Source organism: Bos indicus x Bos taurus, chromosome 24, assembly GCF_003369695.1.
Source record: "Bos indicus x Bos taurus breed Angus x Brahman F1 hybrid chromosome 24, Bos_hybrid_MaternalHap_v2.0, whole genome shotgun sequence".
In the NCBI taxonomy this organism is placed as follows: domain Eukaryota; kingdom Metazoa; phylum Chordata; class Mammalia; order Artiodactyla; family Bovidae; genus Bos; species Bos indicus x Bos taurus.
In genome coordinates, this window is record NC_040099.1 from 30,486,071 (window position 1) to 30,513,715 (window position 27,645).

The 27,645-nt window shown below is 46.0% G+C and overlaps 1 protein-coding gene across 3 annotated transcripts in view; it reads left to right on the top strand.

Moving 5' to 3' along the window:
• Positions 1 to 27,645, top strand: part of KCTD1 (potassium channel tetramerization domain containing 1) — a 215,225-nt gene that overhangs the window by 86,052 nt on the left and 101,528 nt on the right. Inside the window, exon 1 of one of the 3 annotated variants that reach the window (XM_027525576.1) lies at positions 25,097 to 25,456. The exons of 1 other annotated variant lie outside the window; for it this stretch is intronic. Coding sequence is in view for 1 of the 2 variants with exons in the window: in XM_027525573.1 (XP_027381374.1) it covers positions 25,810 to 27,606 (1,797 nt within the window). In the remaining variant the exon portion in view is untranslated. Of the gene's footprint in view, positions 1 to 25,096; positions 25,457 to 25,558; positions 27,607 to 27,645 lie in introns of those variants that run through there. One more of the 3 variants, XM_027525573.1, reaches the window with a different exon arrangement.

Consider the following 27,645-nt stretch of genomic DNA (forward strand, 5'->3'; position numbering starts at 1 on the left):
GAAAGAATACTGGAGTAGATTGCCATGCCCTCCTCCAAGGGATCTTCTCAACGCAGGGATCGACCTGTATGTCTTGTCTCCTGCATTGGCAGGCAGGTTCTTTACCACTAGCGCCACTTAGAAGTCTGCACTGGAGTACTTGGCAGCTCTAACCCAAGAGGTTCATCGATACCCATCCATATTCCACTTCGCAAGTCCCACCTTTCTCATCTGTCTCGGGACTCCCCCACACTGATCAGTTTTAATAGAAGCACTGTACTGTCAGTCATCCTGATGTGACACCCACTCAGTTCAGTTCAGTCGCTTAGTCGTGTCTGATTCTTTGCGACCCCATGCCGCAGCACGCCAGGCCTCCCTGTCCATCACCAACTCCTGGAGTTGACTCAAACTCATATTCGTTGAGTCTGTGATACCATATAACCATCTCATCCTCTGTCACCCCGTTCTCCCACCTTCAATCTTTCCCAGCATCAGGGTCTTTTCCAATGAGTCACCTCTTCGCATGAGGTGGCCAAAGTACTGGAGTTTCAGCTTCAACTTCAGTCCTTCCAATGAACACTCAGGACTGATCTCCTTTAGGATGGACTGGTTGGATCTCCTTGCAGTCCAAGGGACTCTCAAGAGTCTTCTCCAACACCTCAGTTCAAAAGCATCAATTCTTCGGCGCTCAGCTTTCTTTATAGTCCAACTCTCACATCCATACATGACTACTGGGAAAACCATAGCCTTGACTAGACGGACCTTTGTTGGTAAAGTAATCCACTAGCCCCTCTGATAACTCTGGCTCTAATAAATTACCACCCAGAACCGGTGACTCAGTGCTAAAGAATCTGCCTGCAATGCAGGAGGCACAAAGGAGACACGGGTTTGATCCCAGGGTCGGGAAGATCCTCTGGAGAAGGAAATGGCAACCCACTCCAGTATTCTTGCCTGGGAAATCCCACGGACCGAGGATTCTGGCGGGCTACAGTCCACGGGGTCTCAAAGAGTTGGACGAAATGAAGCAACTGAGCATGAGAACCAATAAAAAGAACTTGTTGTAATCTGACTCATGCACTGGTTTGTAGCATGCCTGTGACTTCACTCTCTTTGAATTACCTGAGGTAATTTTCTCACGCGGAGAGAAATCTCATTTGTCATTCTTTAACACTGCTATCTAAGAATAAAAAAAACCTTACCACTAGTATGAGGTTCGATTTCTTTAAATGGTTGCAGAATTAAGTACCATCTACTATTTTGCATTCGGTGTAAACGCACTCAGTGAGTTAATTTCTTCTTGGAGACTGCACCAAACACTTCCTGCCCATTAAAAAAAAAAATGATTTGTTGTTGTTTAGTCACTAAGTTGTGTCTGATTCCTTTGTGACCCCATGGACACAGGCTCCTCTATCCATGGAATTCGCCAAACAAGAATACTGGAATCTTTGTCAGGTTTTGGTACAGGCCAATATCACTGATGAACATAGATGCAAAAATCCTTAACAAAATTCTAGCAATCAGAATCCAACAACACATTAAAAAGATCATACACCATGATCAAGTGGGCTTTATCCCAGGGATGCAAGGATTCTTCAATATCCGCAAATCAATCAATGTAATACACCACATTAACAAATTGAAAAATAAAAACCATATGATTATCTCAATAGATGCAGAGAAAGCCTTTGACAAAATTCAACATCCATTTATGATAAAAACTCTCCAGAAAGCAGGAATAGAAGGAACATACCTCAACATAATAAAAGCTATATATGACAAACCCACTGCAAACATTATCCTCAATGGTGAAAAATTGAAAGCATTTCCTCTAAAGTCAGGAACAAGACAAGGGTGCCCACTTTCACCATTACTATTCAACATAGTTTTGGAAGTTTTGGCCACAGCAATCAGAGCAGAAAAAGAAATAAAAGGAATCCAAATTGGAAAAGAAGAAGTAAAACTCTCACTATTTGCAGATGACATGATCCTCTACATAGAAAACCCTAAAGAGTCCACCAGAAAATTACTAGAAATAATCAATGACTACAGTAAAGTTGCAGGATATAAAATCAACACACAGAAATCCCTTGCATTCCTATACACTAATAATGAGAAAACAGAAAGAGAAATTAAGGAAACAATTCCATTCACCATTGCAACGGAAAGAATAAAATACTTAGGAATATATCTACCTAAAGAAACTAAAGACCTATATATAGAAAACTATAAAACACTGGTGAAAGAAATCAAAGAGGACACTAATAGATGGAGAAATATACCATGTTCATGGATTGGAAGAATCAATATAGTGAAAATGAGTATACTACCCAAAGCAATTTATAGATTCAACGCAATCCCTATCAAGCTACCAACAGTATTCTTCACAGAGCTAGAACAAATAATTTCACAATTTGTATGGAAATACAAAAAACCTCGAATAGCCAAAGCGATCTTGAGAAAGAAGAATGGAACTGGAGGAATCAACTTACCTGACTTCAGGCTCTACTACAAAGCCACAGTTATCAAGACAGTATGGTACTGGCACAAAGACAGAAATATTGATCAATGGAATAAAATAGAAAGCCCAGAGATAAATCCACGCACATATGGACACCTTATCTTCGACAAAGGAGGCAAGAATATACAATGGATTAAAGACAATCTCTTTAACAAGTGGTGCTGGGAAATCTGGTCAACCACTTGTAAAAGAATGAAACTGGACCACTTTCTAACACCATACACAAAAATAAACTCAAAATGGATTAAAGATCTAAACGTAAGACCAGAAACTATAAAACTCCTAGAGGAGAACATAGGCAAAACACTCTCCGACATACATCACAGCAGGATCCTCTATGACCCACCTCCCAGAATATTGGAAATAAAAGCAAAAATAAACAAATGGGACCTAATTAACCTTAAAAGCTTCTGCACATCAAAGGAAACTATTAGCAAGGTGAAAAGACAGTCTTCAGAATGGGAGAAAATAATAGCAAATGAAGCAACCGACAAACAACTAATCTCAAAAATATACAAGCAACTCCTACAGCTCAACTCCAGAAAAATAAACGACCCAATCAAAAAATGGGCCAAAGAACTAAATAGACATTTCTCCAAAAAAGACATACAGATGGCTAACAAACACATGAAAAGATGCTCAACATCACTCATTATCAGAGAAATGCAAATCAAAACCACTATGAGGTACCATTTCACACCAGTCAGAATGGCTGCGATCCAAAAGTCTACAAATAATAAATGCTGGAGAGGGTGTGGAGAAAAGGGAACCCTCTTACACTGTTGGTGGGAATGCAAACTAGTACAGCCACTATGGAGAACAGTGTGGAGATTCCTTAAAAAACTGGAAATAGAACTGCCTTATGATCCAGCAATCCCACTGCTGGGCATACACACTGAGGAAACCAGAAGGGAAAGAGACACGTGTACCCCAATGTTCATCGCAGCACTGTTTATAATAGCCAAGACGTGGAAGCAACCTAGATGTCCATCAGCAGATGAATGGATAAGAAAGCTGTGGTACATATACACAATGGAGTATTACTCAGCCATTAAAAAGAATACATTTGAATCAGTTCTAATGAGGTGGATGAAACTGGAGCCTATTATACAGAGTGAAGTAAGCCAGAAGGAAAAACATAAATACAGTATACTAACGCATATATATGGAATTTAGAAAGATGGTAACAATAACCCGCTGTACGAGACAGCAAAAGAGACACTGATGTATAGAACAGTCTTATGGACTCTGTGGGAGAGGGAGAGGGTGGGAAGATGTGGGAGAATGGCAGTGAAACATGTAAAATATCATGTAGGAAACGAGTTGCCAGTCCAGGTTCGATGCATGATGCTGGATGCTTGGGGCTGGTGCACTGGGACGGCCCAGAGGGATGGTATGGGGAGGGAGGAGGGAGGAGGGTTCGGGATGGGGAACACATGTATACCTGTGGCGGATTCATTTTGATATTTGGCAAAACTAATACAATTATGTAAAGTTTAAAAATAAAATAAAATTGGAAGAATAAAAAAAAAAAAAAAAAAAAGAATACTGGAGTGGGTTGCCATTTCCTTCTCGAGGAGATCTTCTCAGCCCAGGGACTGAACCCGAGTCTCATACATTGCAGGCAGTTTCTTTACCACTGAGCCACCAGAGAAGCCCTTAAAAGACAATATGGCATATTATGACATCCCACTCAAGTACTCTTGCCTGAAAAATCCCAGGGGCGGAGGAGCCTGGTGGGCTGCAGTCCATGGGGTCGCTAAGAGTTGGACACGACTGAGCGACTTCACTTTCACGCATTGGAGAAGGAAATGGCAACCCACTCCAGTGTTCTTGCCTGGAGAATCCCAGGGACGGGGGAGCCTGGTGGGCTGCCATCTACGGGGTCACACAGAATCGGACACGACTGAAGCGACTTAGCACAGCAGCAGCAGCAGGGATGTTTTAGCAAAGCTTACATTTGCTTCCCTGTGATTTTTTTCCTAAGAAATGTCTGTTTGAAATGGGTTATATTATGACTGCTAGTTAATATGCAAAATCACCATAAATGATTCCAGAATACCAATAAATACAACACTAACTTCTTCATTCCAGTATGGGTATTTTTATGATTTATTTATTTTTTAATTGGATTATAATTACAATGTTGTGTTAGTTTCTGCTATACAACGACATGAATCAGTTATATGTACACATATATCCCCTCCCTCTTGAGCCTTCCTCCCACCACTCCTCCACCATCCCACCCCTCTAGGTCATCAGGGCACCAGGCTGAGCTCCCTGTGCTATACAACAGCTTCCTCCTAGCTATCTATTTTATACATTATAATATATATGTGTGTGTGTGTGTGTGTGCGTACATGCACGTGTGTGTGTGTCAATGCTACTCTCTCAGTTTGTCCCTTCCTCCCCTTCCCGGGTGCTAAGTGGTAAAGAATCCACCTGCCAATGGAGGAAACGCAGGTTCAATCCCTGACTTGGGAAGATCCCCGCCGAGGGTAGGAAATGACGACTGGCTCCAGTATTCTTGCCTGGGAAATCCCATGGACAGAGGAGCCTGGCCGGCTGCAGTTCCTGCGGTCACAAAGAGTCAGTCGGACACAACTGAGTGACTAAATGACAACAATGAAATCTACAAAGGCCTTAACAAACACTTCTCAGTGGGCACACAAAGCTCCCTCCACCATCTTCCAGAGGCCCTCCTGGGTTGTTCCAAAGTGTATTTAGCTCACTGTATTTGGAATTTAGTTGCTCTACTCCTTAGCACATGAATAGTGCCTGACAGGTATTGTGGGCCAGTGATTTTACTAATATGTCTTTCCTCAATATTGTTGTCAAGGAGCTTTGGTTTCAGAGAAGTTAAATTCTTACTGCACACAGATCATCTGTTCTTACTCATGGGCTCTTGGTTTCTCCCAGAATTTTAACTTGCTCATGACTTTGGCTGGCCTCGGTGCCAAATCCCTGTGATCTTTTCGTTAATTGACTGCCAATGTCTAATTAATTTAGTTTCTCAGTATATTACTCAATTATCTGTGAGTGAATAACTTTATAAGCAATGTGTCTTCCTAAGTTCCAACCTAAATTCCAAACTAAGTTTCCATCTGTGATATTGGATCTGAGTCAGGAGAGGGTTAAGATCAAGTTAGAGGAATTATTTCATAACCAGAGGTGAGTCGGGAATTTTCTGTTCCTTGTGAATAATCTGTGTGCCGACTTCCCCCTCAACAATGAATGTTAAGAGTTTAGTTGTCATTGCCATGAGAATCAAGGCAAAGTGCCCTCTGCTCCCCGATTGGAATCCCAAATGCTTTGCAAGAGGAATCTGACAGCCTGAATGGAATAGAAGAGTGTTGTCGGGGCGGGAGAAAGGCGAGAGGGGTAGGAAGTGTTTCTTTTCCCTGACATTTGAGCTGTGAATTGTCAGGAAGGGAGAGATCTTGAGTGGGTTTTATCAGTTACTGAGTGGAGCTCTGCTCCAAGCACTAAGCTTATTTCTCAGAACCCCCGGGATACTGTAATTTTTTAGGTGGCATCTGGAATAGTGAAGGAATACAGGATTTGGGGTCCAAGTATTGGGGTTACTGCATCCTTAATACGTGGGTTAAATAATTGGGTGCAAACTATTTAAATGCTCTCTGCCTCCGTTTTCTTCTGTGTCAAGTGGGGAATAACAATAGCGCTCCTTCATGCTTTGTTGTGAAGTTGAGATGAGATAAAACATATGAAAGTGCTTTGCAGACACTAATGCATCACACTAAGGTCAATTACACATTATTAAAGGTGCCTGCCCCGTCTGGTCCGAATAATAAAACGCTGTTTATGCACTGGAGGTAAGACCCATGAACAGGCTACGCTAATTGACTTTTTAAAATGTTAAATAGTAATACGTCTCCCTTCCCCTCAACCCAAAGCAAATTTTTATGTCAAAAAGAAAAAAAGGAAGAAAAGAAAAAGAACACTGCTTATTGTCACAAAGAAGAAACATTTTAAATGCAACTTCTGATTTTTCAACAGTACCAACAAAGCACAAGAAGATACTAGGGATATTTGCTGGGCTTTCAGGGTTCAGCTTCCATTCTATTGAGCTCAGTCTCAAAAGTCTATCAGTAGCAGCAAATTAGTTACAAATTAACAGGGAGCAAACCCAGCATTGACCTTGGTTAAGCTCTCAATGAATCCTGTTAATTACCTTATTTTTTACTTGTATTATTCTATGGTGTAATGGTTTTAGATGCAATCATACAAATGAACTGCCTTTACACCCTACCTACCTCTTTTTTTCTTCTTTTTTATGTTGAAGAAAAAGAATATTTAAAATTGCATGAGCTAGTCCCTTTATATTGTTAACTTCTCCACTCTTTCCCCCTTGATAATTCCACTTATATTACTTTTGCTGTTTTGGGGGTTTCATTTAACATCACCTTATGGAATCTGTTAATCATGCATTATTAAGTAGAGAGGAAATTGATAGGGAATGAATTTTCAAGTGGCCAGAGAAGAAAACAATCTACAATGTCCTAATTTAAAGTCCTACAGATGTTTAAGAAAGTAAGGCCTTGGTTATCTTGATACTAATTTCATAAACAATATTTTTCTGAAAGATATCATTTCACTGATGGTTTTCTTCTCATGGGGTCACACCACATACACACACACACAACCAAAGACATCTATTTCTTTACATAGAAAATCATCATCTTCAGTGTGTATCCAATTCTAATTTGCTATGGATTTTAAAAAATTGCAATCAACAGACAATGTTATATTTGTTTTAGGCGTACAACACAGTGATTCGGTATTTTCATCTCATACAAAATGATCGCCATGAGAAGTCGAGTTACCATCTGTCACCATGAAAAGCTATTACAACATTATTGACCATATATTCCTTACACTATACAATTACATCCCAGTGACATTTATTTTATAACTGGAGGTTTGTACCTCTTAATCCCCTTCCCCTATGTTGCCCAATATGGCGGGAATTGTAAAAGAAGTACTAGGTCTGTGTCTCTATAACAACAGCAGTTCCCTCTCATTCCCCGTAAGATGAGTCTTTCTTTGGAGTTATGAAAATTCCTCTGCCCCCTTACTCTCAAGAAAGCACGTTGGAATTGCAAATAGATTCCAGGGTGGTAGTTATATAATTTGTATGTAAATAATTTTCCAATTTCAACACTTTAGAATTAGTAACACATTTCGTGAAACAATGAGAAATGCCTGGACATTTCTTATCCTTACACAAAGATTAGCAGAAACCCTCCAACTCCAGAGACACTGATGTTTAGATGTTGTTTAGTCGCTCAGTCTAAACAACAGTTTCGACTCTTTGTGATTCCACGGACAGTAGCCTGCCAGGTTCCTCTGTCCATAGGATTTCCCAGACAAGAATACTGGAGTGGGTTGCCATTTCTTCCTCCAGGAGATCTTCCGAGAGCAGGGATCGAACCTGTATCTCCTGTATTGGCAGGAGGATTCTTTACCACTGAGCTTCCAGGGAAGCTGATGTTTGGATACATCTTTAAAAAAAAAAATGGTGGACAACTAGGCAACTACTGTCAAGGGAAACCTTAGGAGCATTTCAACTCTACTGGGAGAGGGTTTGCAGGAGACCTTCAGAGTCATTTCCCTTCGACCCTGGATCCCAGAGGGTCTCCTGCTGCAGGGAAAATGTTCCCTTGTTGTATTGTCTCAGGAAGCGGCACCTTGTGGCATCAGCTTCAGAGTTTATTCCTAATTAGCCTGAGGACACAGGGGCACAGATTCCTGGGCAGAAAGGAACACAGCTTCACCACAGCCCTCCCATCTCCCCTTCAACCTTGCTTCCAAAACAGAGCTTGAGTATTATCATCTAAGATCCTCCAAGCCACCAGGGGAAATGCCAGTTGTGTGGGCTGTGACTTTGGGATCAAACCACAGAGCCTGTAGAGTCAAGTCCAACCTCCAAGTGCCAGCACCCAGGCTGCTCCAGCACAATGTTCCTACAGTCGCTCCACGAACAAGCTCCCTCTCCTAAATGCAAATTCAGATCTCCCCAACAGATTCGTCAAGCTGGAAATCTCTATATATACCCACTCTCACCCTCTGTAGGCAGGAGCAATTTCAGAGCTGTCTTTCTCGGTGAATTGTTAACCAACTCTGAGTCTGGCAGTGAACCTAGAGTGGCAAGCTTTTGTTGGTTTGTTTTAGGACAGCCAGGAGGAGCTCGGTGGAACTGGTCCGATGCCTCTGCGGTGCAGGTGTGAACCTGGGGGTGGGTAGGAAGTGCAGCCAGGGAAAACAGAGGGCAGGAGCCCAGGCAGACCCAGGTGCCCCAGTGGAACCTGGCTTCCTGCTTCCCTACCCAGGTCACAGATACCTCGCTGGAATCCTTGGACAGACTTATGAAGGCTTGCAAATTGGAATTTCAGGAAGAAAAATTGTTTGTAATGCCAACATTCTGAGTTGATTTAATGCAAGAGGAAACAGTATTTAATGACAGCTGTTTGATGACATTTTGAAACAGCAAGCCATTAGATTCAGTTCAGTTCAACACATGATCGTAGGCGCACCTACTATGTGCTTGGTTTTATGTTAGGCATTCAGGAGGAAAACAAGAAACATACTATATCCCATGGGATTCATACTCTACTAAGATAAACATCTATTTGGGGTACAAAAGGCTAAGAATACTTGTGAAAGAAACACATTTTTCCTAAATAGAGCTGAGGATGTCAGAAATCCAGAGAGAAAATTATTCAATAATAGAATAATCTTAGAATGACAAATTCCCACAATAATAACAAAAACAACAATGACATGTATACTTAGTGCAGATCTAATTCTGCTTTCATCTAATGATTTCAAAGAGTTTAGCAACCACTGCTGAGTTAATCCTCAGTGCTAAACCTGACTCTTCCAACTTCTTCTGGGAAAAAAAAAAAAAAAATTGGCACTAACAGTTAACATCCCACAGGGAAGAAGTTCTGGAAAAACAAAGCATGCTCACCCCCACAGAAGCATCGAGCAGCAAATTAAAGATAGTCTAATTTATTCAAAAAAGTAAGCTGGGACTCAGAAGAATCAAACCAATGCCCACAAAATAAAAGTCAACAGGAGAAGGAGTGTACATTTATTTCTTGGAGATGGAAATAACAAACTTTTATGTACCTGAGACATTCTTGTGGGGCTTTCTGTATTTCTCAGGGATCTAAGGTCCTGAGTATATCCCGAGAAGTCTTGCTCCATATTCAAAGAGGGAATTGCTTCCTCCTGTTTTAAAAACAGAATGGAGGATAAAGATTTCATTTCCCAAATATAATATATAGAAGCAAGCTGATTCAGTGATGATCTCCAAACCCTTTGATGGGTCCCCTTAGAACCAACCAACCATATCCATATGAAGGGAAAGGTTATGAATGAAAGAATTCAATTGTTTGCAGGAAAAAAGTGAGTCTGCCAGAGATGGAGGTGATCTGGAGCAGATCTGATACCTAATTACAAAGTAATCCAATACTTAGCAGTCTCACCTGGCAGTCTTTGTCTTCAAAGGATCAGACCTTTGAATATTAATGAATTCTTCACCTCCTTTCCTCTCTACTCCCCAGATAGCTACTCTTTCATGAAAAGTTGGTCTAATTTCTTAGCAGACCTCTCATTATCCTCTTATTCTAGGATACAGTTACAAGTATCCCTTTTTCCTTTTGATGTTCTGTGATATTGCCTTTAGGCTTGTTTTGAATTGATATTGTATATTGTATGACCCTTAAAAAATACACACACAGACAGGCACACTGGAGCTTCTACATGGAGATACTATTAATATAATAAAATAATATGGAAGTATTAGCATAGGACAAACATCAGAGATGGCTTCATAAAAGCCTCTAAGACATGAGTTGGGTCAGGTAAGTACAGATAAGTGGGAACGTGTCAAATATGGAGGTGGATTCCCAGGTGGCTCAGTAGTAAAGAATCCACCTGCAATGCAGGACACTGGGGCTGGATCCTGGGTCAGGAAGATCCCCTGGAGGAGGAAATGGCAACCCACTCCAGTTATTCTTGCCTGGGAAATCTCATGAACAGAGGAACCTGGTGGGCTACAGTGCATGAGGTCGCAGAGAGTCACTCACGATTTGGTGATTCAGCAACAACAATGGTGGAAGGTAGGGTGGGTGTTGGGAAGTGGTGGGTGGCTCACATTTGTTGGTTTTCAAGGAAGAAAAGCTTACACAGATGGCCAAACTAAAGGCTATAAAGGTGTCCCGTGGACATCTAAGGACAAGACGCTAATCCCAGCCTGGACTCGGGAGGAGGCTGCCCCCTCCTCTGTGCTTGGTACAGCCTCAGTCTTGGCTCCTTCCTTGTTCCCTGAGTCACAGAACAGTGGAGGATGCCTGGTTTAGGGCGATGGCATTAGAACTGCGGAGCATGAGCTGAATGAAATAGATCTGATGTGAACGCGGGGGAACGGTAATGGTGTCTGCCAGGTTCCTAGCTTGGGTGCCCTGCAGAGACAGGAGGTATGAGGAAGAGCAGGTTTGGAAGGTGTTATAGACAGAGTTTGTGCCCCCTAATCCATATGCTTAAGACCTAACTCCCAGTGTGGCTGTATTTGGAGATAAGGGCCATAAGGAGGTAATTAAGTTGAATGAGGTCATAAGGTGGGGGGGCCCTAACCCAGTAGGACTGATGTCCCTATAAGAAGAGATATCAGAGATCTCCACCTCCATCTCTGTCTCCACACACGCAGGGAGACGCAGACAGATGAGGATGCAGGGAGAAGACGGCCATCTTCAAGCGAGGAGGAGAGGTCTCACCAGAAACCAGCCCTGATGGCACCTTGATCTTAGACTTCCAGCCTCCAGGACTGTGAGGGACTGCATCTCTGTCTAATCCACACCCGGTCTGTGGTATTTTGTTACAGCAGCCGGAACTGACTGATACAGAGGGAAACACAATTAATCCACACTTGGATGAAGATGGATTTAAAGCAAATGGTGACTTAGAATTGGCAGGTCTTGATGGTTCGATGGAAGCGGAGGGTGAGAAAGAGCAAGAAGGAAGCAGGAGGAAGGGATGCGGTCCAGGTTGCAGTCTTGGGTAGAGGATGAACTGTGGTGACTTGCCTTGAGTCTGAGGTTCTGGAGCCGGACAGGGCAGAGAGTGAATGTGTAGATAAGCTCTTGGTTGTAAGCAAGAGAAATTAAGATGGGGCAATTAACTGTACGGAGGTAGTGGGCTTGTAACAGAAATGAAACCTCGCGGAAACCCGAGGTCAGGATTCCAGTAGAGTCATTCCCCTGGAGTCCAGACACAGAGCAGCCCCAGGGCTCTCAGCAGATGCTCACTCCAGGAGCAGGACCAGGCTGCCTCGATGGCCTGTCTTCTCCCTATTGGCTGACTTACTTTCATTGTAATCCCTAGAGAGAGAGATTGTTTGGTTCACGAGTTTCAATACAGGCTTCTAGGTAGCTTAGGGGTTGGTTGTGTAAGGACCTATCCTTGATCCAGTCCATTAAGGTGTTGGTCATGTGATAGAAAGACTACTTGGTTTGACAAATCTGTCCCTTCAGCAGTGTCTGTGAGCAAGGCAGCATCCTCTAGAAAGATCTGGGGTGTGCCAACCAGTGTCACTGAAACATCTAGAATGTTTGTAAGGGGTTGGTAAGAAGATCTTTTTTTGTGTGTGGTTTTAGGCTTGTTAGGTACATTCACAAAATGTGCATATATCATTTTGGTTTAGTTTTTTCAACAAATGAACTCATGTGCACGCGTGCTCAGTTGCTTCAGTCGTGTCCGACTCTTTGCAACCCCATGGACTGGGGCCCGCCAGGCTCCTCTGTCCATGGGATTCTCCAGACAAGAATACTGGAGTGGGTAGCCATGCCTTGCACCAGGGGATCTTCCCAACCCAGGGATCAAACCCATGTCTTCTGTGTCTCCTGCACTGCAAGCATATTCTGTACCACTGAGCCACCAGGGAAGCCCAAAATGAACTCGTACTTTACATTAAAGTGGTGGTGGTAGTGGTAAGTACCAACCTGCCAGTGTTGGAGACCTAAGAGATAAGGGTTTGATCCCTGGGTCAGGAAGATCCCCTGGAGGAGGAAATGGCAACCCACTCCAGTATTCTTGCCTGGAGAATCCCATGGGCAGAGGAGCCTGGTGGGCTACAGTCCGTAGGGTCGAAAAGAGTCAGACACAACTGAAGCGACTTGGCACACACACATGCACTCGAATAATAAAACATCTTGGAAATTTTTCCACTCATCGCCTACACATCTACCATATTCATTATATCTACAGCTAGTATTCTGTTGAATAGATGAGATACAAATTTATTTATTCACCATCCACTGCTAGAGTTAGATTATATCTGATGAGCCTTTATTACAAACAATGCTTCAAGAACATCCTTGTACATTTTTCTTTGTGTGCTCCTAGATTCCTAGAAATGAACTGCTGGGTTGAAATGGATGTGCATTTTGCGTGCTGATAGCTACTGCCAAAATGTCCTCAAAAAACACTGTACCAGTTTATACTTCTAGCAACAGAGCATGCATGTGCTTATTTCTCCACATCCATATGAATGTTTCTTCAACTATTTTGAATCATAAACCCCTTTAGAGTCTGTTAAAAGCTATGAATCCTTGTTTGTAGGAAAATACACAGATGTACAAACACAGAACATTTTCCACATAATTTCTACCAGTTCACAGATCACATAAAGACCACCCAAGACTCAAGACTTCATATTAAGTGTCCTTCAAATAGACATGGAGAATCCCAGGGACGGGGGGGCCTGGTGGGCTGCCGTCTCTGGGGTCGCACAGAGTCGGACACGACTGAAGCGACTTAGCAGCAGCAGCAAATAGACATGTGTGAATGGGTCTCCCAATCTAGGAGAGTGGATCTCAGTCCTGGCTGAGCATTTGTTATGTATTTAGGTGCTGGGTCTTCGTTGCTGCTCAGGGGCTTTCTCTAGTGCGGTAACCAGGGGCTGCTCTTCGTTGTGGTGTATGCGTTTCTCATTGCAGGTGGCTTCTCTTGTTGTGGGGCACAGGCTCTAGGCTTGGGGGGCTCAGTAGTTGCAGCTCACAGGCTTAGTTGCTCAATGGCATGTACGATCCTCTAGGACGAGGAATGGACCCCATGTCCCCTGTCTTGGCAGGTAGATTCTTAACCACGACCACCAGGGAAGTCCTTAGCTGCACATTGGATCACCTTGAAAAGGTCTGGCCCATGCCCAGGCCACTTTCCAGACCAAGTCAATCAAACTGTCTCGAAAAAGATCTAGGTAATAGAATGTTTTTTGCAAGTTTTCCATGTGATTCTAAGATGCATTCAGTTGCAAGAACCCCCTCAGTTTAGCAGAGGCTTAGAGAAGGGTAAAAAGAAGTCATTTGAAGACAGAAAGCCAGAGTGTACAAGGGACTCTAAGGATCTCAGACATGGCTGCAGACTTTTTTATTTTCATGAGTCACTGCGGGGTAGATAGGAGGGACGAGGACCTGGCACTGATACATATGTTTTCACTGAGAAACTGTTTCACATACACAAAAGTAGAGAACCTGAGCACCCACATGACCTATGAAAAAAGTGAAGGTGTAGTCGCTTAGTCCTATCCTACTCCTTGTGACCCCAAGGACTGTAGCGACCCCATGAGCTGTAGCCCTCCAGGCTCCTCTGTCCATGGGATTCTCTAGGCAAGAATACTGGAGTGGATTGCCATTTCCTTCTCCAGGGGATCTTCCCAACCCAGGAATCGAACCTGGGTCTCTCACATTGCAGGCAGATTCTTTACCGTCTGAGCCACAATACTTATTCGAATTTTTGCCACATTTGCTCTGTTCTTGTGAGGGGGGCAATGGGTGAGGGCTGAGATTTCTCCCTCAAATAATTCAGTGGCGTTGTTACTTTTTAAAAGTTGCCCCTGGTGATTCTAAGGTGTAGCCAACATTGATAATCATTGTGCATTGTGAAGCCTCCCAAAGAGAAGGAACCCCGAGAAATGAGTAGAAGGAAGAAATGACAGGGAATTCCCTGGTGGTCCAGTGGTTATGAATCCACCTTGCAAGGCAGGGGACCTGGGTTCCATCCCAGGTCGAGGAACTAAGATCCTGCATGCCAAGGAGTAACTAAGCCCTTGAGCTGTAACTACTGAAGCCTGGAGGCCACAACCAGAGAGTCTGTGTGCCCGCAATGAAGATCGCACGTGCTACAACTAAGCCTTGATGCAGCCAAATAAATCTAAATAAATCTTTTTTAAAAAGAAGGAAGAAAAACCAAATGCAACCCTGAGAGCCCACAGCTTGGACCAATGAGCAGAGCAAGCCCCCAGTGGGTGGCCTGACCAAAGGGCCTGGCCATGAGGGTCAAGAGCAGTGACAGTCTGCTTCAGGCTGCAAGGATGAAAGAAGGCTTCATGGGGAAGTAGAATTTGGAGCTGGGCCTTAAAGAATCCAGACAATTTAGATCAGCAGAAAGGAGGGGAGGAGGCATTTTCCAATCCGAAAGGAAGCTGGTAGTCAGGGCTGGTTATAGACTCAACCACAGGAGTCACAGGAGAGATTTCCTTCCCCCTGGTCCTGCTGAATCAACTCAGGGAGGCTCTCCAGGCTCCACAACCCCCATCTCTAATCTCATCTTTCCTCCTTCCTGTGCTGATTCTTCCCCTTAGAAATGTTTATCTACCTTCTCCTAGGCCAGCGGTTCTCAAAGTGGGGTCTGGGAGCTGGCAGCATCTGGGAACCTGGGAGAGAACCTGGACTGCTGCTTCAGACACATGGGGGGTGAGTCCAGCCTGCCAGGGGATTCGGGTGCACACTCAACTCTGAGGATTAATGTCATGGGGACTTCTGGCCGCGTCTGCTCCCTTCCCAGCACTGTTCTGTCTGGGGTTCTTCCTCACAGAGAGCTGGACTCATGGTAGGAGACACAAGGAAAAACTATTGAGAAATCAGCCTGGGGCAAGGCTATGGGGAGTCTGGACTTGAAACTGAAGTAAGAAAGGAGCTGTGAAGACGTTTGATCAGGGGAGCAAAAATACTCAGATGATGTTGGAGACTACGGAACAGCGTGTTAAGAATGCAGGTGGCCCCCAACCTCCGTGTGTGCCTGCTGTCACTTCAGTCCTGTCTGACTCTGCAACCCTATGGACTGTAGCCTGCCATCCTCCTCTGTCCATTGGATTCTCCAGGCAAGAATACTGGAGTAGGCTGCCATGCCCTCCTCCAGGGGATCTTCCTGACCTAGGGATCGAACCTGATTCTCTTATGAGGGTTCTTTACCTCTAGTGCCACCGGGGAGGGAAGCCCCCCAACCACACCCCACCCCCTGAAATGGCAGGCAGAGTTCATTGTGAATGTGCATCTTATGAAGAAGTGGTTTCATAACTTCTATTCAATTTTCAAATGAATTATGGCCTCCAAATGATTTAGTGATCATTGCTATAAAGAGGAAATTATTGTTATTACTTGCTAAATTATATTAGCTTTTGAGGTCATGTTTCTCACAGTGTGGTCAGGCTAGTATTAGAATTTATCTGATCTGTGTGTTAGAAAATGTACCTTCTTAGGCTGTACCCTGGACCTAATGAATCAGAATCTCTGCAGTTGGCACCAGGAATCTGCATTTTTAAAGAAGTTCTCCAGGTGATTCTGGTTGATTCTGATGCATTCTGAGGTTCATGAACTGCTTCAGGCTTTAAATTCAAAAAGCCAATACTTCAAGGAAAGCTAAATTAGTTGTGAGTTTGGAAAGAATGTGGGTCATTAAAACATGGTGCTAAAGCACAAAAAGTCTTACGATGCGAACTGGGAATAGTAACCAGAGAACAGATTTTCCTGGGCTGTTCAGTGATCATTTAAAGCTAGGTTCTGTTGGGAGTTTGATAATGATATATGCACATGTATGCTAAGTTGCTTCAGTTATGTCCCACTCTTTGTTACCCCCTGGATCATAGCCCACCAGGATCCTCTGTCCATGGGATTCTCCAAGCAAGAATACTGGAGTGGGTTGCCATATTCTCCTCCAGGGGATCTTCCCAACCCAGGGATCGAACCCAGTCTCTTACGTCTCCTGCATTGGCAGGCAGGTTCTTTACCACTAGGACCACTGGGAAGCCCCAGGAATGACATATACACATTACTATATTTAAAATAGATAACTAACAAGGACTTACTGTATAGCACAGGGAATTCTGCTCAATACTCTCTAATCATCTAAGTGGGAAAAAAATTTGAAAAAGAATAGGTACATGTACACATATAAGTGAATCATTTTGCTACCCCTGAAACTAACACAACATTGTTAATCAACTATACCCCAATATAAAGTAAAATTTTTTAAATAAATAAACTTGAAATAAAAACAAAACCAAAACAAAACAACAGGGCTTCCCCAGTGTATCCATCTGTAAGCAATCCGCCTGCCAATGCGGGAGACACAGGTTCAATCCCTAATCTGGGAAGATCCCAAAAGCCAGAAAGCAACTAAGCCGGTGCACTACAACTACTGAACCTGAGCTCTAGAGCCCATGTGCTGCAACTGCTGAAGCCCACGTGCCCTAGAGCCCATGCTCTGAAACAAGAGAAGCCACTGCGATGCGAAGCCCATGCACTGCAACTAAAGAAAAGCCTGCACAGCACTGAAGACCCAGCACAGCCAAAAATAAACAAATGAAATTTAAAAACATAAAAATAAAATAAAGCTAGTTCCTATGTGTATTACCATCTGGATGGCAAAAACAGATTTGAAATGAGTTCATCCTCAAGTTTTGATAGTCCAACTCAACTTCCCAGAGTTGGATAAAGACTAAGTTAACCTGTTTTCCTGTGTCAGATGGAAATAAGATAACTAAGAGGAAGGCAGAAAGAAAACTCCTGACCACATGAACCTACTGAAGGTTCGCCCCTCCCTGGAATCAGGCGCGTTGTGTTCCTGGAGAGAATCTTCTGTTTTATTTGCCTCCTACCATATACTCGGCACTTTGCCAAAAATCCTCTGCCTACATATTTTGAATTACAGATTTTGAAATATATATAATTTAAACAGCAGATCACCTGAGATTGAATTCATGGAAATATACTTGAATCAAAGAGTGTTTTTTGGGGGGGCGGGGGGAGGCGGTGCTGTGGAAAACAGAACCGAAGGACCTGTTTCGGTGGATTAAGCGTGTGTGTGCCCACGTTCTACCTCCATTAGCTGTGCGATGTTGACAAGTTATTTAAGCTCTCTGGGTTTCTACTCATCTGGAAACTAGGAACAATGCTCACATATATTTTCGAGAACGACTTGAGAGTGTTAATATAAAAAATAAGACTCACAGCAAGCACTCTCTAAACCTTAATAAGAATGAAATATGGTGCGTATATGTTTTTCCAGATTTCTACACTTTCTGAATCTGAAAAACCACTGCTTTTATAATCAGAAAAGAATGATAAATCAGTTTTGCTTTGTTGCTGTTTTTTACTTTAAAGTAAAAATGAGCTGAAAAGATAGTGAAACAAACAGATGCCATCTGTTTTTAGAGGAGCCTGTTTTTATTTGGAGTAGCAACAACATGTAACCCCTGGGGTAGCCTAATCTAACCACAGACGGTAGGAACACATAGAATGGTGAGTTCTGTACTGGTATCTCCCGGTGCCCTGGCTCTACAAACTTAGATCCCAAAATAGAGGAGTTAGGTCACACTGCTTCCAGCTTTCCCGCCCCTCTCCAAAGCAGTCTTCTTCATCAAGTGCAAAAACCTGGATCTCCAGCAACAAATTAAAGAAATAGAACAAGCCCATCCCAGGGCTTCTTTAAATATTCAGATAAACCCATGTGCCCCTATCAGTTAAATTAAGCTTTCCTAAGAAAAAGTAAGTCAATTAGTTCAAAATGTGGGTTAGTGCTTCTGGGTATTTAAAAGGGGATTTTTTTCTTTCTTTCTTTTTTAGTTCATTTAGAAACAGCCACGGGGCAGGCACATACCTACTCCTCTGCACGTCCTGTGAATTGCCACCACATACCTAGACTAAGCTGTCAAGAGCTTCAAAATCTGGTCCTTAAACTTTCTCCAAGTCCTGAAGATATCGCAATACCAGCTTTAAAATGTATCTTGCTTTGCCCTATTAGTTCATATACTTTATCTTCACCTTCTGACAAATTACTGATATTTGTCAAAGGGTACTTGGCATTGCTGTAGAACATGAGAAGACAGGATTCTAGCCTAACTGAACTTCTTCCTTCTTTCATTCAACTAATATTCTCTAAATGTCTGTGAACAAAGGTCAAGTGTCCAAGACACAATGAAATGTAGTTCCAGAGCACACTTGATGACATATCTTGCAAAACTCATTTGTCCAAATGGTTCAGATGAAATAAACCAAACTTTAGCAAAACACAAATACAATTAGATATTTCTTATGAAAATGAATTTCTGGAAGCAATTTCTGGGTCATAGAATATGAACATTTTCGTGGCTTTTGAGAGGTTGCCTACTTGCTTTCTTAAAAGGCTGTCTTAATTGATATTGACAATAAAATATATGAGAATAACATTTTCATACCAACATTTGGGGATAAAGTGATGACATTTTTGTTGTTTGTTTTGTTTTGCTTTTACTAATAAGTTACTTTTTTGGCATATAGCTAATAGTTTCATGAATATTTTATCTTCTAAGACAATTGTAATAACTCTTCCATTATGTAAGATATGGAGGAGGGCATGGCAATCCACTTCAGTATTCTTGCCTGGAGAATCCCATAGACAGACGAGCCTGGCAGGCTACAGTCCATGGGGTCACAAAGAGTGCAACCCAACTGAAGTGACTTAGCACATGTAAGATATATATATTAGTTATGTGACATTAACACATATCTGAATCTCCTTTTCCACTTTAATTAGTACTGTAATGGTATTGAACTAAATGTTATTTAATAATAGGACTAACATCCACTTCAATCCTACAAGCTCTTTAAATATAAATGACTAGAAGAGAAATTACTATCATTATTAATTTTATGTTTGACTTAACTTTGACAGCCTTTACATTTGACTTCATTATTAGCCAAGACGAGTTTCATTATCAGAATATTATAACAAAGAGAAATAGCACTCTCTTAGGCTCTACAAAAACATAATTCTCTTATGGAAAACTACATTCCTTTAAGATATTATTTATTTTACAAACAGCCTAGGAGACTGGTAGGTGATTATTAGGTAGAAAGATCAAGAATTATAGTTACCAGGTGGCAATTAGAAACGAAAAATTCTACTTCTGTGAATCACTGTGGTAAGTTCACTCTGACCTTTTTTTTTTTTTTTTTTTTTTTGACAAAACATCAAAGATAAAAATAGGTAAAATCCTTCTTACTCCCTAGAGAGTAATATGGGACAACCTAGGAGTTCAACAGAAACACCTAATTCTGGTCTGATTGGGTTTGTGGGCGTTCCTTTTGTCTCTAAAATCTTCATTTCTTCTAAGACACAAATGGGTCTCTACTTACAACAGCCCTGGAAAATAATCCCAGTATTTTAGGTGCCAAGTGATAAAGGTGACAGCTTCTTAGGCTATTTCTGCTGTGCTCACAGTCCAAGGTCTTGGGGGAGTCCTATTCTAACTCTCCAAGATTCCCAAATCGGATGACAGAGAAGTATTTTAGTGATAGGGAATTGTTCCCTTGAAGATTTTTATTTTTTATTTTCATTCTTTGGTTCCTAGAAGCTGATTGTGGCAAGCCACTTAACATTGGGCTACAGAGCCAAAGTTTCCTGACCTACAGAGGTCTCAGAGAGCTTGGGCAAGTGGCTTAATCTTTGGGAGCCCTTCTGGCCCTGGTTTTCTTGTTTATATTCAAGCCTGGAAATACTAGAGTCTTAGTAACTAAGAGCTAACAGTTGAATGTTTTCATTTCAAAATGAATCACTTTGCTGACAATGGTCTGTAATAATCAAAGTTATGGTTTTTCCAGTAGTCATGTACAGATGTGAGAGTTGGACCATTAAGAAGGCTCAGCACCAAAGAACTGATGCTTTCCAACTGTGGTGCTGGAGATGACTTTTGAGAGTCCCTTGGACAGCAAGGAGATCAAACCAGACAATCCTAAAGGAAATCAACCCTGAATATTCATTGGAAGGACTGATGTTGAAGTTCCAATACTTTGGCCACCTGATGTGAAGAGCCGACTCATCAGAAACGACCCTGATGCTGGGAAAGATTGAGGGCAGGAGGAGAAGGGGACAGCAGAGAATGAGATGGTTGGATGGCATCACTGACTCAATGGACATGAGTTTGAGCAAACCGTTGGAGATGATGAAGGACAGAGAAGCCTCGTGTGCTGTAGTCTATGGGATCACAAAGAATCAGACATGGCTTAGCAATTGAACAACTGCTCTGTGAACTTTTGTGGTGGTTAGCTCTCACCCCACACATAAATATTTGTATGTTTATTGAGTGTCTACTATGTACCAGCCACTCTGCTAAAATACACTAAGGAACTGTACTGGAAATGAACCAGAGATGAGGTGATAAAGGACACAGTTTCTGCTCTTACAGAGTTTTCTTCCACATCATAGAGTTAGATTACATGGATTCTATTTTCATCTGAGTTAGAAAAAACATTACTCAAGATGATTTTCAATTAAATTCAGCAGAATTTAGTAGTAAAACTCTGAAACAAAGATATGTCAAAATAGTTTTGATTTGAATTCTCATTTAACCTCCAGACTGCTTTATAAATCTTTTATTAGTAATCAAATCAAGAAAGCATGACTTTAAAAGGAGAAACTAAAAACAGTGATGAAATAAAAAATTACTGTTCAGTTCAGTCGCTTGGTAGTCACCAACTCTTTGCAACCCTGTGGCCTGTAGCACGCCAGGCTTCCCTGTCCATCACCAACTCCTGGAGCTTGCTCAAATTCAAGTCCATCGAGTTGGTGATGCCATCCAACCATCTCATCCTCTGTTGTCCCCTTCTTCTCCTGCCTTCAATCTTTCCAAACAATGATGAACTGATTCCTTTTTATGACCTCTGCCCTCAAGAACACACAACATTTCTTGAATTTATCCACTTAAATCCTCCCCAGCTCATGTCTCTTGACAAATAGCTACCTGCATTCCCCAGTCCCTTACTCCTGCAATAACTTCCTATAATGTGGTCCACCAGAGCGGGAATCAATTTCAAGGAAATATTAAACCAAAGCAGTCATTACGTTCACTTTAACTTGTAAATATTACTGCAAACAGTAATGTTGTCGTATAGTTACTTTCCATCCTACAAAAATTTTTTAGTATAGAAATTCAGACTCATGATATTTCAGATGTTTCCCCAAAATGTTTATTCCTTAACGGCTAACTAAACATATATCCTATTCATTCATTCACGGTGAACAACTGGAGTGCTGTGTCCTGAGCACCAGCCTAAATGACAAAGGTATATTGACGTAGGAGAGGAAACATATAAAAAGCAATTACATTATTATATAATAGATAAGGTCAGAAGACTGTAATCAGAGTTGAATGTTTCTTTATGGCACAAACTCACAAAGTATGGACTGAATGGGAGTAAGTAGGTGGGTTAGAAAATGAAGAGAAAACATTGGGAATTTTTCCTTCCAAAACAACCATGCCACTACTTTCAAGTAATCTAAGAAATGGAGAAGCACAGATATATATGTGATACTTTATAATGATAATGAAGAGACAGAAAATGATGATGAGTATGAGTATCTTGTTGAAGTTGTAAACCTCTTAGGGTAGCTGACTGTTAAATAATTGCAATAAATGCTCTATACAGTGCTGGAATTGTCTTTTATATGAAGAAGCTGTATGTTTTCTATGTGCAGAAGCTATCCTGCACAAGAAATAACCGTCTTTACAAGGAAGGAGAGGCAGCTGTCAGTTTCAAGTGGTGAGCTAAAGGGACTTCATGGTAGGGCAAAATCAAAGTGGAGGAAGGGAGGCTGGGCTCATAGGCAGAAGATAACCAATATTGCTTCGCTACCAAAATAATAAGAAAGGTCTTTTGATCCTCTCAATTTGGAATTGAGCATGTGTGAACCACAGGATGTTTTTAAGGAATCATTTATTAAAGCTAGAATTGAACTCCGTTATGAACTCAGCTGTAATTCTGTGTTATTGGGTTTTAAAAATCAAGCAACATTTGGGGAAGGTGTCGGTGTCTATGTGTTTGGGGTGGGCGGGGGAGGGTGTCGTTGGTGAACAGGTTTATAACTGCTTGGTTTTCCTGAGTGCTCTTCCTGGTAAATACTCTTAAGTATTATCCTGAAGAGGTCTTTACCAATATTTGATGAAGTATCATTACGGGCAAAGAATTTTGGTAGCGTTTCAGGAGCGGATGTCACGAAGCCGATTCCCGGTCGCCCGCTAATCAGGCCAACGCGTACTTTTCCGAGGTGCGTTTTTTCGTATCTAATATTAGCGGGGGTCCTGACCGTCGTTTGCAAAATATCCAGGCAACCTCAAAAGCTGCTGTTTTCCCAACTCCGTTAAAAAGTTATTTGCACTTGGGTTTTTTTTTTTTTTTTTTTTTTTGGTTCTTCTCTTCCCCACCCCCGCCCCCTGGCTTTTGCCAGTAGAGACCTGCCCTGGGGGCGATTTTGTCCTGGGAGCACAAAACTATTTTCTTTTCTGGAAATAAGTTGACGTCAACTGGGAGCTGTTTTTGGTTGCTTTGTTTCCCGGAGCGTCCAACCCAGCACACCGCCTTCGGCAAATTGCGAGCAATTCAAAGCAGCTCGCCCAGCTGGGAGGGGAGCCGGGGCGGAGGGAGTCGGGGGCACCCCTGCCGCCCGCAGAAGTGGGGAGACCTTGGGAAGCTGCTCCGCCTCTGGAGTGTGGTCCGAGTCCCTGGGCCGAGCCCGGAGCGCAGCCCCGAGCCAATGCGGCCTCTGGGCTCAATGAATCCGCGGTGAGGGCCGCCGGGCGGGGAGCAGCCCTGGCGGGGAACTTGCCGGGCGCCCACCTGAATTCTCCGCAGGGCTGACATGCCGGGCGGGAGGGCTCCGGAGGCCCCCAAACCTGGGAGCATCCCGGGACATAGGGCCAGCCTTCCGGAAGTAGCCGGTGCGGCTGATGTGTGCCAGGTCGTGTGCGCGGGACCGCGGGTGCGACTAGCTTCGCAGCCTACTGCCTTGAGCTCCTTTCTATACATCCCCAGCACAGTGGCGTTTGGACACAGCGGGCCGCACCTTGGGAAAGATTCCCGAGGAGTGCTACCTCCGGATCCCAGCCCTCCCCCCACTCCCCAGACAGTTCTCTGCAGAGAGGAGGACTGATGAGAGTGTGGTGTGTGTATGTGTGTGTGTGTTTCCCCGAGGAGCAGGAGGGGGCCCGCGAGGCAGTGACTTGCTCTAACTTGTTCACACCTCGCGCGGTTTCCCCCAAGCTCAGCGGCGGCGTCCAGGGCCGAGGAGGCGCGCGGAGGGCGAGACTGGTCGCTGGGGAGACACTGTCGACTCCCACTTTAGACGCCCATGCGGTCCAGAGACCTAGTCTTCCTTCCTTCCTCTTTTCTTCTTTTTTTTTTTAAATTACAAATTGCCTCATGTGTTACTTTTGATGCGCAAGATTATAAACTGCCCTGAAAGCAAGACAGAGGGCCTGGTGTGTGTGTATGTGTGTGTGTGTGGGAGGAGGGGGGGTGTCGCAGGGGACTAGCAATTGAGTAGACCCTCGCAGCCCAAGTGCTGAGAATTCGGACTGAGATCCGAGGACGCACTCGAAGGGCTGCAGAGGCAGCCTCACCCGCGGGCCGGCCTGGGACTCGGAGTTGACCAGCGCGCTAGGGGGACACACTCGGGCTCCCCGAGGAGGAGCAAGTTAGAAGGCATTCCAAAGTCCGGAGATGGCGGCCGCGGCTGTGCCTCCAAAGAAATGAGCCGAGGTCTTGGTGGGTCTGGGGGCGCTGCCCCCGGGCCTGGAGTCCTGGAGGCGGTGACAAGGACGTGCCCGGAGCCTGGGCGCTCCGTGGGCGGGCGTTTGGCTGGAAATGGGACAGTGTCTCCGATGGGAAAGCGGGACCCGGCGAGCTCTCTGGCCGCCTTTCCAGTTTCGGAGGTGCCCGCCCCCGCGCGCCGAAGGCAGCACAGCCCCGAGGGCGAACGAATGGCGGTTGGCAAACTTGGAACCAGAGCGCGCCCAGGATCCGAATTGCCGGAATCGTGGCGGCGGCGGGGGCGGCCGAGACCCAAGTTCACTTTTTTCCCGCCCACCGGCCCCCAGGGTCTTAGGGACTGGCGATGCCCGCTCCGACCAGGTGGAGCGCCTCGCCGTCGGGAGCTTTGTTAGTTTGCTTCGAGGCAGGAGGGCGGTGGCCTGGGCGGGTGGGGAGGGGTCCCTGGGGTCTCGAGCGCCTCTCCCCCGCGTCTCCCCTCCCACCCGCCCCTCCCAGTCTTTCTGCCTTTGCTCCTTCCCCAGGCTGGCTGGACCGGCGCGGACTTGCCCCAGACCTACGGGGAGCGCCCCAGGTCTTTAATGACAGCTTAAAAGTGGCTGTTGGAAAAGTCGAAAGGGATGAGGCTGACGTGGGGCGTGTTTCGCTCCTTTGCAAGAGTCGGAAAGAGAGCTGGGAGCCTTGCGGCTGGCCCCAAGCCCCCGCGCCTCGCCCCCAGCAAGTAGGTGGGGGAGCCACCGCTGCCGCCAGCCCCATCCCGCTCCCAAGCCTCGCCCGCTGCGCCCTGGCCGCGGGCGCAGAGAGGGTGCGGGGCCTCGCCGTGCCTCCTCCACCCTGCTCATTAACCTGCCTGCTCCGCTCCGTTCCGGGCGGCCCCAGACACGGGCTTCTCGAAGCAGCATCCGCGGCCCGCCGGGTGCAGCCGCCTCCCCGAACCCCCGGCTCCGGGGGGCAATGAGGGGGCGGTGGAAGGGGCACTGCTCCTCGGGCATTACTTAGAGAAGCGAGACCGCCCCGCCCTCCCAGCCGGCCCTCCCTCGCTCCCGCCCGGGCCCGCGCGCCACTCAACCAGAGGGTAAGTTGGGAGTGTTTCACCCCCATCGACAGCTCTCCCTCCCCTTCCTTCACCCCCCCCCCCCTTCAAAGTTTTCTTCGGAGTGGGGAGAGGGGTGGGGGAGGAAGAGGGTCCAGCCAGCCTCGGTCCTTACGCGCTGCCTGTCTAACGTACCCCCGCCTCCCTACCCCTCCATCCCCCGCGCGCTGCTGCCCCTCCGGAGCCGCGCTCCGAACTGACAATTGGCGCGCGGCTCCTTTAAGAGCCCGGCTTTGCCTCCCGGTAGCTGAAGGTCATTAAACACAAAAGCTCTCAGCGCTGCGGTCCAATATAGCGCATGCGCCCTGCCCGAGGACTGGCAGAGAGACGGCAATATGGCGAGAATGCCTGGCAGCGGGGACTGTAACACCAGCGCGGGCGGCAGCGCCGCCGCCGCCGCCGCCGAGAACAATGGGGAGCGGGGCGAGGGCGAGCGCGGGGTGGGGGGCCGCGGCCGCCGCCACGGCCGCCCGCACTACTGCAGCGCGGGCGAGGAGGAGGAGGAAGACGAGGAGGAGGACGAGATCCAGGAGGTGCAGATAACGGGGGACGAGGAGGAGGAGGAGGACGGAGGTGGGGGGCTGGAGGAGGACGAGGAGGAGGAGGAGGAGATGGGGCTGGATTGGGACGAGCCCCTAGAGCCCGAGGACTCGGCCGGGGAGGAGCTGGAGCCCGAGCCGGTCCATAGGATCAATATGGACCAGAGCGGCGCGCTGGAGCCCGAGGCGCCGCCGCGACTGTTGGCGCCCCGGGCCCGCGGCGGGCCGCCCGGGGCCGGCGCCGAGCTGGACCCCGACGTGCTGCAGCGCCCCGAGCGGGCCCGGCTGAGCGAGAACACCCGGCTGGCCACCCGCTACGCCGTGCGCATCTTCCGGGAATACCTGAGCGAGAAGGCGCAAAGCCCGGACTTCGAGACCATGGACAAGGGGGCGCTGTGCCGCGTGCTGCGCTCCTTCTACGCCGAGGCCCGCTCCAAGAGCGGCCAGCTCTACAGCAAGTCGTCGCTCATCAGCATCCGCAGCTCCCTCAACCGCTACCTCAACGAGCCCCCGTACTGCCGCACGCTCGACCTCACCAAGGACCCCGAGCTGCGCAGCGCCAACCTGACGCTGGCCGCGGTTATCCGCAAGCTCGAGGAGCAGGGCGCGGGGCCGGTGGTGCAGAAGCAAGCCATCACGCGCGCCGACCTGCGCAAGCTCTACACCTCCAGCGTCTTCAGCACCAACACGCCCTTCGGGCTGCTCAACAAGGTCTGGTTCGAGACGTGCATGTACTTCTGCACGCGCGGCCGCGAGAATCAGCGCGAGCTGGAGGAGGACTCCTTCGGGCTGGCCATGGACGAGGATGGCCGCAAGTTCGTCTACTTCAAGTCCCTCGGGCCCTACCACAAGTCGCGCTCGTCGTCGTGGAGCAAGAAGCGCGCCGAGAGCAGCGACGAGGAGAACTTGCCGCGCATGTATGAGACGGGCACCGAGTTCTGCCCCTATGCCAGCTTCGTAAAGTACTTGTCGAAGCGCAACCCCCTGTGCAAGGCGTTCTTCCAGCGGCCCCGGGACCACTGCAGCGAGGGCGATGTGACTTGGTACGAGAACAAAGCCATCGGCAAGAACTTGCTGGGCACCAGGATGCAGATGCTCTCCAAGGCGGCCAAACTCTCCAAGACCTACACCAACCACTGCATCGGCGCCGTCTCCATCGCCACGCTCAACAGCATCGCCGGCATCGGTACCAAACTGGGCTCGCCCGCCCCGCAGGGCTGCTACGCTGAGGCTCTGAACGGGGCGGCTCGCCACCACTCCCACCAGCCCCCCACCCATCCCTCCCACCACCACCGCCCCCAGCCGCCCTCGCTGGGGAACACCTATATCCTCCCCAGAGACAGCCAGGTCGGGCCCGACGTGAAATCGGAGGCTGCGCCCAAGCGCGCCCTGTACGAGTCGGTGTTCGGGTCGGGGGAGATGTGCGGCCCCTCTTCCCCTAAAAGACTTTGTATCCGCCCCTCGGAGCCTGTGGACGCGGTGGTAGTGGTTTCGGTGAAACACGACCCCCTGCCTCTTCTTCCGGAAGCCAATGGGCACAGAAGCAGCAATTCTCCCACAATAGTTTCACCTGCTATTATTTCCCCCACCCAGGTAACCAAACCAAAGTCTGTGCATGAAGTGTTTCTCTGG